This window comes from Ranitomeya imitator, chromosome 3, assembly GCF_032444005.1.
Source record: "Ranitomeya imitator isolate aRanImi1 chromosome 3, aRanImi1.pri, whole genome shotgun sequence".
Lineage (NCBI taxonomy): Eukaryota > Metazoa > Chordata > Amphibia > Anura > Dendrobatidae > Ranitomeya > Ranitomeya imitator.
In genome coordinates, this window is record NC_091284.1 from 187,980,901 (window position 1) to 187,996,184 (window position 15,284).

General features: G+C 42.5%; 1 protein-coding gene across 2 annotated transcripts in view; it reads left to right on the forward strand.

Annotated features, from left to right (window-relative positions):
• The window catches only part of LOC138673100 (EF-hand calcium-binding domain-containing protein 4B-like), a 237,268-nt gene that overhangs the window by 195,631 nt on the left and 26,353 nt on the right, over positions 1-15,284 (forward strand). The window contains exon 10 of one of the 2 annotated variants that reach the window (XM_069761704.1): positions 4,709-4,800. In XM_069761704.1, the coding sequence (XP_069617805.1) occupies positions 4,709-4,800 (92 nt within the window). The remainder of the gene's footprint in view (positions 1-4,708; positions 4,801-15,284) is intronic. The other variant, XM_069761705.1, reaches the window with a different exon arrangement.

Consider the following 15,284-nt stretch of genomic DNA (forward strand, 5'->3'; position numbering starts at 1 on the left):
CCGTGCCGTTAGTTCGGCACGGTGGGTTTTTTTTGCCCCCTTTGCGTGGTTTTGCTTTAGGGTTTTTTGTAGACTGCAAAGTTCGCTTTACTGTCCTCGCTCTGTCCTAGAATATCGGGCCCCACTTTGCTTAATCTATTTCATCCCTACGTTTTGTCTTTTCATCTTACTCACAGTCATTATATGTGGGGGGCTGCCTTTTCCTTTGGGGAATTTCTCTGGGGCAAGTCAGGCCTATTTTTCTATCTTCAGGCTAGCTAGTTTCTTAGGCTGTGCCGAGTTGCCTAGGTAGTTGTTAGGCGCAATCCACAGCCGCTTTTAGTTGTGTTTAGGATAGGATCAGGTGTGCAGTCTACAGAGTTTCCACGTCTCAGAGCTCATTCTTGTATTTTTGGGTATTTGTCAGATCACTGTGTGCGCTCTGATCGCTAAGCACACTGTGTTTCTGGATTGCCTTCATAACACCTGTCATTAGCAAACATAACAGCAAAGCATTAACTGGTCTAAATGGAGGCCAGGGCCCCTGTATATTTTAACTATCATCTATCATTTCAACAAATTTGTATTGGCAGTGCCATTGAAGGATTTAACAGCACAGACTACACAGTGGTGGAGCAGGGAGAGGTAAGTATTGCAAGTGGTAGAGCACTGTTCGAGCTGGGGGGGAACACTCTCTCGTGGGCGGCGGTACTGGCACAGAGCCCCTCATATTACGACGGTGTGTCTGGCGTTGGTTGTGAACCACCACCGCCAGAGACACTTCATTGTACTATGATGGATCCTGTCCCAGTGCCGTCGCCCAAGAGTGGGCCCACCCACCTGTCTAGGCAAATGGCACTCGCACGGGTGCTTGCCCCAGGTGGTGACCACGGCCCAGTGGGGAGAGTCAGCCCATTTAGGGAGGTATAAAAATGGCCTATGGTGGACATTCAGCAGCTGCAAATGGCGCAAGTCAGTAAGGGGAGGCCAAAAGCAAGACATTTTTCAGGCAAGCTACGTGTCAGCAGGAGAAGGTGAGGCATAATAATTTGAAATCCATGATTGGTTCATTTTAATGAAGGTTAGATCATCAACATTCTGGGTAGCCAGACGTGTCCTTTTTTTAATCAGTATTGAACCAGCAGCACTGAAGACTCTTTCTGATAGCACACTAGAAGCAGGGCAAGCGAGCTCCTGTAATGCATATTCTGCCAATTCAGGCCAGGTGTCTATTTTAGATGCCCAGTAATCAAAGGGGAATGACCTGTGATGGAGAACATCGATAAGGGAGGAAAAGTAGTTCGTAACCATACTGGACAAATGCTGTCTCCTGTCACTTTGAATCGATGCAGCAGTACCTGTCGTGTCAGCGGTCTGTAGTACAATTTCAATCTCCCTACAATGATCTAAGGAAAAGTATGGCAGCAATAAAAAGGACTGCTGCACACAAAAGTGTGGACAAATAAACAAGGTAACTGTGCAGAAAGGAGCAACAGGATTTTTGCTTTTAAAAAAAGCAGTTGGTTTGCACAGCCTTATAAGGCAGCCTAATAAGCTACATAGCTGATGCATAAAAATATAACCTCCACTGTAACTGCAAAGAAAAGGTGGTGTTGGACAGTGGAAATCGCTACAGCACAAGCAGTTTCGGGGCTTAATCTTCCCTCCTTAACTGTATCCCTTCTTCTGATGAAGCTGCGGCAACCTCTCCCTATGCTACATAGTTACATAGTTATTAAGGTTGAAGGAAGACTATAAGTCCATCTAGTTCAACCCATAACCTAACCTAACATGCCCTAACATGTTGATCCAGAGGAAGGCAAAAAAAACCCATGTAGCAAGAGTAAGCTCCACATTGGGGAAAAAAATTCCTTCCCGACTCCACATACGGCAATCAGACTAGTTCCCTGGATCAACGCCCTATTAAGGAATCTAGTGTATATACCCTGTAACATTATTCTTTTCCAGAAAGGTATCCAGTCCCCTCCTAAATTTAAGTAATGAATCACTCATTACAACATCATACAGCAGAGAGTTCCATAGTCTCACTGCTCTTACAGTAAAGAATCCACGTCTGTTATTATGCTTAAACCTTTTTACCTCCAAATGCAGAGGATGCCCCCTTGTCCCGGTTTCAGGTCTATGATTAAAAAGATCATCAGAAAGGTCTTTGTACTGTCGCCTCATATATTTATACATTAACATAAGATCACCCCTTAGGGTACCGTCACACAGTGGCATTTTGATCGCTACGACGGCACGATCCGTGACGCTCCAGCATCGTAACAATATCGCTCCAGCGTCGTAGACTGCTGTCACACTTTGCAATGTACGATGCTGGAGCGATAATTTCATGACGTATGTGCGATGTAGAAGCCGTTGGTTACTATGCGCACATCGTATACAATATCGTGCACACCTTTGTTACACCATGCGATCATGCCGCCACAGTGGGACACTAGACGACGAAAGAAAGTTTCAAACGATCTGCTACGACGTACGATTCTCAGCGGGGTCCCTGATCGCAGGAGCGTGTCAGACACAGCGAGATCGCTGGAACGTCACGGATATATCGCTGGAACGTCACAAATCGTGCCGTCGTAGCGATCAAAATGCCACTGTGTGACAGTACCCTTAGTCTTCGTTTTTCCAAACTAAATAGCCCCAAGTGTAATAACCTATCTTAGTATTGCAGACCCCCCAGTCCTCTAATAACCTTGGTCGCTCTTCTCTGCACCCGCTCTAGTTCAGCTATGTCTTTCTTATACACCGGAGACCAGAACTGTGCACAGTATTCTAAGTGTGGTCGAACTAGTGACTTGTATAGAGGTAAAATTATGTTCTCCTCATGTGCATCTATGCCTCTTTTAATGCATCCCATTATTTTATTTGCCTTTGTAGCAGCTGCCTGACACTGGCCACTGAATATGAGTTTGTCATCCACCCATACACCCAGGTCTTTTTCATTGATGGTTTTGCCCAGAGTTTTAGAATTAAGCACATAATTATATATCTTCTTTCTTCTACCCAAGTGCATGACCTTACATTTATCCCCATTAAAGCTCATTTGCCATTTATCAGCCCAAGCTTCTAGTTTACATAAATCATCCTGTAATATAAAATTGTCCTCCTCTGTATTGATTACCCTGCAGAGTTTAGTGTCATCTGCAAATATTGAAATTCTACTTTGAATGCCCCCTACAAGGTCATTAATAAATATGTTAAAAAGATCGGCAGAAGATGGCGGTCGGTGTGCACGCCCCTTTATAGCCCTTGTGACTGCAAAAAGCAAGCCAATCACTGTCATGCCCTTCTCTAAGATGGTGGGGACCGAGACCTATGTCATCACGCTGCCCACACTCCTTCATTGGCTGAAAAATGGCACTGAAAGCGTCATACGAAACGCAACTTTGGCGCAATGATCGCCGACCTTATGGCCGATACCACACTAGGATCGGGTCGAGTTTCATGAAACCCGACTTTGCCGAAAGTCGGCGATTTTTGAATTTGTCCGATCCATTTCGCTCATCCCTAGTCTAAATAAATGAAAATGAATTTAAATAAGCTAGAACAAATATACCGATATTTGTCAGGATCCCACAGAAAAGCAAGATCTCCAAACTGTTACCAAGAAGATCAAAGGACATAATCCCTGAAAATATCACTCTATGCACTGGCGTGTGCATTAATCTTTAATAATAATCTTTATTTTTATATAGTGCTATCATATTTCTCAGCTCTTTACATACATTATCATTGCTGTCCCCGATGGGGCTCGCAATCTAAACTCCCTATCAGTATGTCTTTGGAATGTGGGAGGAAACTGGAGAACCCGAAGGAAACCCACGCAAACACGGGGAGAACATACAAACTCCTTGCAGATGTTGTCCTTGGTGGGATTTGAACCCAGGACTCCAGCGCTGAAGTGCTAACCACTGAGCCACCGTGCTGCCCTGTGCTCGCCTGCTTTGGACAATAATTTTATGTATGATAGGTTGAAGTGAATGGTTTGGGAACTGTTGGTGCTTGGCTAAATAGATGAGCTTCAGTTGGTGCTCATGTATTGCATGGTTCCAAACAGCACATCTGACCATCTGTCCAGTATTGTGACCGAGTAAATTCTTCCCTGTCCAGCCAGTTGTTGAATATTTAAATGTAACCCAACGGTTTCCCAACATTTTTAACAGCAAAGCTGGTTTCACACACTGCATTTTAGTACAAAAACTGTGAGTTTTTGCTATGTTTTTAATAGTGTTTTTTGCTGTGTTTTCTTTGAGCAAAAACTCGTTGTTGGTCATAAACCAATACAAAGTACTAAATGTACTACAAACATTTTAGGGGGTTTCTTTTGGAAACATTACTTCACACTTGATGCAACAAATTTTTTTTAAAAATGACGAAAATTGTAATTGCAATGATCTGCTTAAGTACCACGAGTCTGAAAAAAATCAGGGATGTATCTTTATTTCCACAGAAAAAATGCCCTATTTTTTCAGATTGTCCTGGAATATCTGGACAATTAGCAAACATGCACACATTCGATTGGCATATTGTAAAATTAAACAAGTATAGTAAAAGTGGAGTAAAAGCTAATATATAAAGGATGATAACATGTGTATATGATTATGACTAATAGAAATTATAAAGAACTGTAATAAATACATTTCTGTAAATCTTTTCATTTATGTCTCCATTTGAATCTCAAAATATAACATAATGAATTATACAGTTTTACCAGATTTTCTTCAAGGACACCACCCAGAAAGAAAAAGACAATGAACAGGAGTCTGTACAAAGTGAGCCACAAGAGACGACAGATCTGTAAGTATGAATGACCCAGAAGCAGTCAAAAAGTCTCCTCTACAAGGCTCCATCGCAGACTGATTTCTGTCTTCTAGGCCTTTGATGTTTTCATAGAAAAACACTTTACATTTGCAGGAAACAAAGTAGTCAAGTTCATGAAGTTCATTTTCTATAGAATTAAATCTTCAAATAATGGCATTATAGGTTCAAGACTAAGTGGAAAAACCTGCTTTACAAGAATTTGGCAATGGGAGAGGACAAAAAAAAACATGCATCACAAAACCATTTAGTGGTTTTACTATTGTATATGAGGATAAGAGCAATTTTCTGTGGAAACAAGTTGCAATGCGCCATTGAGATAATAATAGGTAGGGTGATTTAAGTGCAAATTTACTACATAAGTCAATAAAATATTGTGGGAAAAATCCTAGTTAATCCAAAGCACTTCTTGTGGGGACCATAAATGTGACATTTAAAAAAATAAAAATCCATAGTTGTCATGTAGATAGCATATGAGTGAAGACAATATATATATATATATATATATATATATATATATATATATATATATATGTATACAGCTCTGCCAAAAATTAAGAGACCACCACATCAAAACCCTGTCATGGGCAGCCCTATCTCCAGGCCTGAACCCCATTGAAAACCTCTGGAATGTAATCAAGAGGATGATGGACAAGCCACAAACAAAGAAGAACTACTTACTTTTTTGCACCAGGAGCAGTGTGAAAAACTGGTGGAAAGCATGCCAAGACGCATGAAAGCTGTGATTAAAAATCATGGTTATTCCACAAAATATTGATTTCTGAACTCTTCCTGAGTTAAAACATTAGTATTGTTACTTCTAAATGATTATGAACTTGTTTTCTTTGCATTATTTGAGGTCTGAAATCACTGTTTTTTAAAAAAAAAAAAATTGACCATTTTTCTTAGTTGGATAAAAAAACAAAATTTATTGCTTGGAAATTCAGAGACATGTTGTCAGAAGTTTATAGAATAAAAGAACAATTTATATTTTACTCAAAAATATACCTATAAAGAGAAAAATCAGACAAACTGAACATTTTGTTGTGGTCTCTTAATTTCTGCCAGAGCTGTATATGCATATAAATAAATAAAAGAAATATAAATATATATATTTTCGCTTTGTAAGAGCGTATTTTTCGCTTTGTAAGACGCTCCGGATTATAAGACGCACCCCAAATTTTGAGGAGGAAAATAGGAAAAACCTTTTTTTAATAAATTGGTGGGGCGTCTTATAATCCATGCGTCTTATTACTTACCAGGGGTTGTGGCTGTGGTGGATCAGGGTCCCAGGGTCGTTGCTGGAGGCAGGGATGAGGGGGTCTGCAGGGGGGCTTCTGTGCTGCAGGGGGCTCTTGTGCTGCAGGCTGGGATGAGGGGGTCTGCAGGGGGGCTCTGGTGCTGCAGGGCTGTCCCGGGGGCAGCGCTGAAATCTCATCTCCCGATATTCCGGCGGCCATTTTCCCGGAGTCAGTCATACAGGAACGCATGGACGAACTGCCGGGGGGCTCTGGTCTTTCACAAAATGTCGCCAGAGCCCCCGCAGCACCAGAGCCTCCAGCATCACCCGGGGCAGCAGCGGTGGCGGGCGAGGTGACAGCAGTGGCAGGCAGCAGCGGTGTCGGGCCGCAGCGGCGGCGGACACCCCCTCATCCCAGCCTGTAACGGTAAGTGGTATATCCGCTTTATAAGATGTACCCCCATTTCCCCCCCAAATTTGGGGGAAATAAAGTGCGTCTTACAAAGCGGAAAATACGGTATTTTCTTTTTTTATGAACTTGGGCAAGTATTGGATGAACTACTGAGGAGGCCTGAGCACCCACCAATTTAGTGTTGTGCTGTTCCATTTTTTTCAAAATATACACATATCTATCTATCTATCTATCTATCTATCTATCTATCTATCTATCTATATATCTTTATATAGCACCATTAATTCCATGGTGCTGTACATGAGAAGGGGTTACATCAGAATACAAATATCACTTACAGCATACAAAATTAACAATGACAGACTGATACAGAAGGAAGAGGACCCTGCCCTTGTGGGCTTACATTCTACAGGATTATGGGGAAGGAGACAGTAGGTCAAGGGTTGCAGTAGCTCCGATGGTGTTGAGGTGGCCGTGTGGTCATTACAGGCTGTAAGCTTCTTTGAAGAGGTGGGTTTTCAGGTTTCTTTTGAAGGATCCAAATGTGGTGGATAACCGGATGTGTTGGGGCACAGAATTCCAGAGGATGGGAGATATTTGGGAGAAGTCTTGGAGGCGATTGGGTGAGGAGCGAATAATCAGGGAGGAGAGAAGGAGGTCTTGGGAGGACCGGAGATTACGTGTGGGAAGATAATGAGAGATTAGTTTGGAAATATACGGAGGAGAAAGGTTATGGATGGCTTTGTAGGTCAGTGTTAGTAGTTTAAACTGGATATGCTGGGAAAATGGGAGCCAGTGAAGGGATTTGCAAAGAGGGGAAGCAGGAGTGTAGTGAGGAGAGAGATTAATTAGTCGGACAGCAGAGTTAAGGACCGACTGGAGGGGCGAGAGAGTGTTAGAAGGTAGGCCACAGAGGAGGATGTTGCAGTAGTCGAGGTGGGAGATTATTAGGCATGCACAAGCATTTTGGTAGAGTGAGGGTTGAGGAAAGGACGGATTCTGGAAATATTTTTGAGCTGGAGATGACAGGAGATGGCGAGAGCTTGGATGTGCGGTTTGAAGGACAGGGCAGAATCCAGGGTTACTCCGAGGCAGAGGATTTTGGGGACAGGGGAAAGTGTGATTTCATTTATTTTGATAGACAGATCAGGTAGGGAAGATATGCGAGATGGAGGAAAGATAATTAGTTCAGATTTGTCCACATTGAGCTTGAGGAAGCGAGAGGAGAAGAAGGAGGATATGGCTGATAGACACTCTCGGATTCTGGAGAGCAGAGAGGTGACATCTGAGCCAGAGAGGTAGATCTGAGTTTCATCAGCATATAGATGGTACTGGAAGCCATAGAAATTTAAGAGTTGTCCCAGGCCGAGTGTATAGATTGAGAAGAGTAAGTGCCCAAGGTCAGAGCCTTGAGGGAGACCAAGAGAGAGGGGGCGAGATGAAGAGGTAGTATGGGAGTAAGAAACACTAAGTGTGCGGTTGGTAAGGTATGAAGATATCCAAGAGAGGTCTTTGATCCCAAAGGAAGAGAGGATCTGTAGTAGGAGACAGTGGTCAACTGTGTCGAAGGCAGAAGACAGGTCTAAAAGGAGGAGTATAGAGAATTGTCTGTTAGCTTTGGCTGTAAGTTGTTAGTAATTTTTGGTCAGGGCAGTCTCAGTGGAATGATGGGGATAGAAGCCATATATATATATATATATATATATATTTATATACATATATAAATATATATATATATATATATCTACTATATAATTGTCTAAGGGTCACTTCCGTCTGTCTGTCCTTCTGTCACAGTTATTCATTCGCTGATTGGTCTCGGCAGCTGCCTGTCATGGCTGCCGCGACCAATCAGACATGGGCACAGTCCGGAAGAAAATGGCCGCTCCTTACTCCCTGCAGTCAGTGCCTGTCGCCCGCATACTCCCCTCCGGTCACCGCTAGCACAGGGTTAATGCCAGCGGTAACGAACCGTGTTATGCCACGGCTAACGCACTCCGTTACTGCCACTATTAACCCTGTGTGTCCCCAACTAATGTTAAAAATAATAATAATAATAAAAAAAACCTTATTCTCACCTTCCGCCGTCGCGTCCTCTCCTCGGCACTGCAAGCGGCAGGTTCCTCTTCCAAAGATGCTATGGGAGAAGGACCTTCCATGATGTCACAGTCATGTGACCGCGACATCATGGAAGGTCCTGCGCTCATACCAATCCTGGGACCGGACACCGCTCACAAGCACCGGAACTGCAACGGGCTCTTCGGATGGTGAGTATGTTTCTTTTTTATTTTTTAACCTGTTACATACTTGACTGGGCAATATACTACCTGGCTGGGCAATATACTACGTGTCTGTGCTGTATACTACGTGACTGGGCAATATGCTACGTGGCTCTGTGCTGTATACTACGTGGCTGTGCAATATACTACGTGACTGGGCAATATACTACATGGCTGGGCAATATAGTACGTAACTGGGCAATATACTACGTGGCTGGGCAATATTCTACGTGGCTGGGCAATATTCTACGTGGCTGGGCAATATAATACGTGACTGGGCAATATACTACGTGACTGGGCAATATACTACGTGGCTGGGCAATATACTACGTGACTGGGCAATATACTACGTAACTGGGCAATATACTACGTAGCTGGGCAATATACTACGTGGCTGGCCAATATACTATGTGGCTGGGCAATATACTACGTGGCTGGGCAATATAGTACGTGGTTGGGCAATATACTACGTGGCTGGGCAATATACTACGTGGCTGGGCAATATACTACGTGGCTGGGCAATATACTACATGGCTGGGCAATATAGTACGTGGCTGGGCAATATAGTATGTGGCTGGGTAATATACTATGTGACTGGGCAATATACTATGTGACTGGGCAATATACTACGAGGACATGCATATTCTAGAATGCCCGATGCGTTAGAATCGGGCCACCATCTAGTATATATATATTTATATGTGCTGCACAATATCTGCCCATAGCATGTATCTGGTGGTATTGTAGCTCATTATCATTTAAGTTAATTAGGTTAAACTGGATACAGTCTATAGACAGACATGATGATGTTTCTCATAAAGCACAAACTTTTTTCTTATTCCTTGCCATCCTCTTGAAATGGAAACCGCCATGTCTGATAATAATATTACCTTGCAGATATATGGATACTCTGCAGGCCAATAGCATTATGAAGGTGCCCAGGTACTGTAGTGAAAGTATGGCATCCTGGAGAAGTGAACTTTATGTCTCCTTGAAAGTGGCTGACCCGGTCCGTGGCCCTTGGGACGTCCGTTTAAAAGGGAACGGTCTTTAAAGGGGAAATGTTCGTGACGCCACCTGTGGTATTCGGTCAGGGTGACCGACGCTGCTTTAAGGGGTCCGCTTGGGTGATGGTATGGCAGCTAGATGGTATACCTTCCCACAGGAGAAGTGTGTCCCCAGGGCTTCCTAGTGTGTAGATGGTGGATTGTGAGAGGCGCAGTGAAGAACGAGGACACAAGGTTGCAGTCTCTTTACCTTTTTACTGAAGGCTTCAGCATCCACAATCCAGGGCACCAGACCACAGGGCAGGCAGAGTCTGGCCGGTTTGGAGGCAAATCCAGAGTCCCCTTATCCAGATAGAAATCAGTAGCCTTTCTCTAGCGCCATGGTGTTGTAGTACCTTACTGTAAAGCCTCTCATAAGGTTCTTACAACTGTTGTAGATGTTATGTCTCTCTCTCTCTCTGTCCCCCAGATGGATAGGACAAACCCGTATGACCGGTGGCTTGAGGCTTTTGACAGGGACTCTATCCTGCCCTGGCCTCTAAGTGGTGCCACCCTGCCTCCTGGGTATAGGGGTGGATCAGTAAAGTGAAATTAGCTGTCCTGCCGGTCTCTGGAGCAAGGCATAAATGACTATTGCTTCCTCGGCTACCAGGATCTTGCGCCTCAGAAGGAGGCAGCCTGTGCAGGGCAGAACTCCTCTGATATCCACTCATTTGCTATGACTTCTTTACCCTCTGTACAATACAGTTATCTTTCAGTGTCTCTTTTTGGAAGCTACCGCACTCAGGGCAGGCGCAGCTCCGTGTCCTTCTGTCTCGGCCTCTGACAGGATCCCACCCCTGTCAGGGACCAACTACCTGAGCCAAGCTCAGCCAGCAACTGCCTAACTTCCTCCCCAGGTCACCAGTTTTACCTATATGGGAAGAGTGCCCTAATAAATAGGAGCATAGCTCCCCCTGGTGGCCTGGAGTGCGAAATGTGTTGTATGTTTGTGATACCTGGACTCAGTTGTCTTTCTTCACCTCCAAACGTAACATCACTCGCCCCTAGAGGAGAATGATATTACTGCAATGAACAGGACCCTGGGATGCTGCAGCTACAGTCATCGCTTACTTTACTCTGAGCGGCAGCTGTAAGCACAGCCTGGGTATTTCAGTGACAGCCAGTATTGTATTGTGTTTTAATGATACCTGAAGAAGGATAAATACTGTATCCTAAATGCATTGTATCTTCTCCTATCAGTTAATTAAAAAAAACATTTCAAAATATCATCTTTGGATGTGAGTCCTGGGAAGCGCTGTCTTTCATGGCCTGGATGTGTTCGTTTTGACCAAACACCTGTAGGACATGTGCCCTGCTGGCTTTGTCTGTGCACCTCAGTAATGTCCAAAAAAAAGTGCTGGAATATAAATTTAATAGCCACACTGGACACTAGCTAGCTACACTATCTGAATGATATACATGCATCTAACTAACTAGCTAAAATCTGGGACACAGGAGGAGTTTTCACATGTAGCTAGTGAAATTTTTTTATTTAGAATGCTATACTCGTGCATGCAGATATATGGATACTGCAGGGCAGCACGGTGGCGCAGTGGTTAGCACAGCAGCCTTGCAGCGCTGGGGTCCTGGGTTCTAATCCCACCCAGGACAACATCTGCAAAGAGTTTGTATGTTCTCTCCGTGTTTGCGTGGGTTTCCTCCGGGCACTCCGGTTTCCTCCCACATTCAAAAGACATACTGATAGGGATTCTAGATTGTGAGCCCTATCGGGGACAGTGATGATAATGTGTGCAAAAACTGTAAAGCGCTGCGGAATATGTTAGCGCTATATAAAAATAAAGATTATTATTATTATTATTATTATGGAGTGCAATAGAAACAGTGCACAACACAATTGTAGGACATGTGCCCTGCAGGCTTTGTCTGTGAACCTCAGTAATGGCAAAAAAAATGCTAGAAGGTAAATTTAACAGCCACACTGGACACTAGCTAGCTACACTATCTGACTGATATTCAGTCGCCTAGCTAATAAGCTAAAATCTTGCTGCAAACAGTGCCAACATCAGGAGCAGCCTCTCTGAGCTGGTACAGTGTCAAAATGGCACTAAAACAAGATGTCCGCTATTTAAATGGAGACGAACATGTGATTTCAGCAGCCAATGACACAAGCTGTTGTGTCAGGACATTGTGGATGTTTTCTGATTGGTTAGCCACAATGTGCACACAAAGTTAGGAAAAACAAAAAAATGACTGTTTACAAGAACACTGCACCTCTGAGCTTTGCAAACCCCCTCCCTTCATTAAACACGTGCCAAACGCTCATGATACCCCACCATTATTGTAGCTAAAGTGCTGAAAATTCTTTTGTGGCAATGCAAATATTTTCCCGCACTTTTTACCAAATGCTACCGATTTTTGTCGATTTTATAAAATTTTGCTCATGTTTCCGATCATGAATACAAATGTGCCATATTTGTGACGAATTTGTTTGGCGATCATTTTTCGAACAAATTCGCTCCTCACTAATCATTAGTACAGTACTTGTGTAGCTTACTGTACATGCATTTTATCACTAAAAATATGGCATGGGATTTTGCGTAATTTTTATAACCAGCAGAGGGAAAGCGGATAGCTGGGAGCAGATGTTAAAAGCCTAAGAAGGGGCCATGGATATTGGCCCCCCAGGCTAAAAACATCATCTCTCTGCTGCCCCAGAATGAACATGCAATAATTCTGGCACTTAGGCTCTTCCCACTTGCCCCGAGGCGGTGGAAAGTGGGGTGATAGTTGAAGGGGTTGATGTCACCTTTCTATTGTCAGGTTAAATCAAGACCATAGGTTAGTAATGGAGAGGCATCTATAAGACGCCCCATTTCTATCCCCATAGTCATATTGTATAGAAACACACACTCCCAGAATAAAGTCATTTAATTGAAGTAATGACACAGACCCCTTGAATAAATCTTAATTAAACCATACTCACATCACTGCCCATTCCGGTGAAGCCATTGTCTACTGTAAGAGAATTAAAATAATAAACAACCATATTCCTCAACTGTCTGCTAAGAAGATAATAATACATTTGTCCCACAATGGACCTAGCTTTGCTACATCTAGATGGCAGGCTGCATTGTTGCTTGATGCAACTATACAGCCAGATATCTGCTACCGCTGCTCAGTGTCTCACTTCTATAATCTGTCTGAGGTCACCGCGAGCGTGAGAAAGTTCACATGCATGCAGTGCCATCAGTAAGGTCTTAAGAGTTCACAGCCAATGAATTCACTTCACCTAACTGACAACAGCGCAAGCACCGATAGAAATTTTGCCACTGTGCTCACGCTGACATCAGTTTAGTGAACTGAGTTCTTTGGCTGTGAACTCCTAGTACCTTTCTGACAGCACTACGAGTGTGAGAACTTTCCCATGCTCGCGGTGAGGACAGTCAGGTCATAGAAGTTCACTGCGAGCCTCTGGGCAGTTATCCCCTTTGTCTCTTATTGGTCAGTTCAAAAGTTGATTAAAAAAGACAGTTACATTATGTCAATTTGCTTAAATTATTGGAGAGGGGTTAAGGATACATGTATAAATTTGCGGATAATTCACATGCAAAGCAATTTGATTCCTAAGAGACAAGGTCAACGTTCAACATCAGATCAGGTGCCCCACTTCTTCATGATATGAAAAGAAGTTGCCAAACCTTTTTAATATGGATATGTAATAAAAAACTGATTTACATAATACGTTATTTTCTGCCGATAGCTTTATTTTAAATGCTTGTGATTGGGTCGAAGTATAGCACCATGTATATTTAGCTAAAAATTGCCATAAATAGATACAAATGAATATGTTTTTACTTATTGGTAGCTATTGGTAATCTTCAAAGTGAATGCTCTTTGTAGCCCAACAATATTTTCACACATACCCTGCTGTTCCAGTAGCTGAAACTGGTATCTGAGACGTCATTACAGAAATGAAGCCAAAATAGCTGAGTAAGCTACTTTTCATCCATAAGCATCATGTTTTAAAGATTGCTTTGATTTTATGGTTTCACAAGTGTGTGAAAAAATAAAAACATATCCATGAACCCAACTATTATAGCGTATATGCCCCACCCTCTTGTACCACAGCAGCTTCAAAGCAAAGACTACTTTAAAGCAATTGTAATTAATTGTAGGCTTTGAAGAAGAGTTTTGAAGGGTGCGGCAGCACTAGCATAAATGTCAGGGATTGTTGTACTTTGCTAGACAATAGGTCTGTATTTATTGTCTCCCAAGAAAAGCAATGGAAGTTACAGGTTATTGGATAACATATTGTCAAATTTAATGATATGTGTATTATATTATGATATTGGTATTTTTTTAATTCACATTTAATTTACTGTATTTAGTATTAATGCTTGCCTATAAAACAGCAACATTTTCTACAGAACTTTACAGACATTGTCATTAGTGTTGCCTTTATAGCCTACGCTCTAAATTCCCCACACAAACAAGAGGAGAACCTGTTCTTGGTGGGATTTGACCCAAGACACCATTAGATTTGCATAAAATATAAAGGTTACTTGGGGCCTTCAAGAGTGTCATAACCACTATATTGTGCAGATAAAGGGACCCATAATAATAATCTTTATTTTTATATAGCGCTAACACATTCCACAGCGCTTTATAGTTTGCACACATTATCATCGCTGTCCCCGATGGGGCTCACAATCTAAATTCCCGATCAGTATGTCTTTGGAATGTGGGAGGAAACCGGAGTACCCGGAGGAAACCCACGCTAACACAGAGAGAACATACTAACTACTTGCAGATGTTGTCCTTGGTGGGATTTGAACCCAGGACTCCAGCGCTGCACTGAGCCATCGTGCTGCCCATCAGTAATTACATCTCAGAAAACATAAGGCTTAGGTCTCATTCACTTGTCAGCTATTTTTCTAGTATGCAAAAAAATAGTCAAATTTTAGTCAATGTTTTAAATTTGATTTTTATCTGACGATGTGACACAGAGTTGCTTGCTGTAGTTTTGATAAAATCCCTGTTTTATCAGCAGGAGATTATCACTAGAGGACTAATAACCTTGCTGCCACATTCATGAGCTCAGTATAACCCATGCCACCACTACTGATTGGCAAATTTCTGCCTATGTACACAGAAAGCAGCAAATCAGTGATGTCGGTGGGGTTATTCAAAGATCCACATTCTGAGAACTGGGACATCTGCAGTAGATAAAACAGGGATTTTAACTACAGCAAGAAGCCTAGCAAGTGATATAACATTGGAATTATGGTCTCTGCCTCTACATTATGCTGTTCTTAGATGGAGTACCAAAACTCTAGTGACAGATTCCCTTTAAGAGTCCATGCGCACAAGTGTTTTGGAATAATAGAATTTGACAAAATAAAAATGTTTCTGATAATTTTGCATCTATGTAACGCCAATTGTGTATTGAGAAAGGGGAAAGTTGTTTTATGTTGGATTCAGAAATAATTTGGGCTAGTTGTGATGAATTAGGGAGATATTCT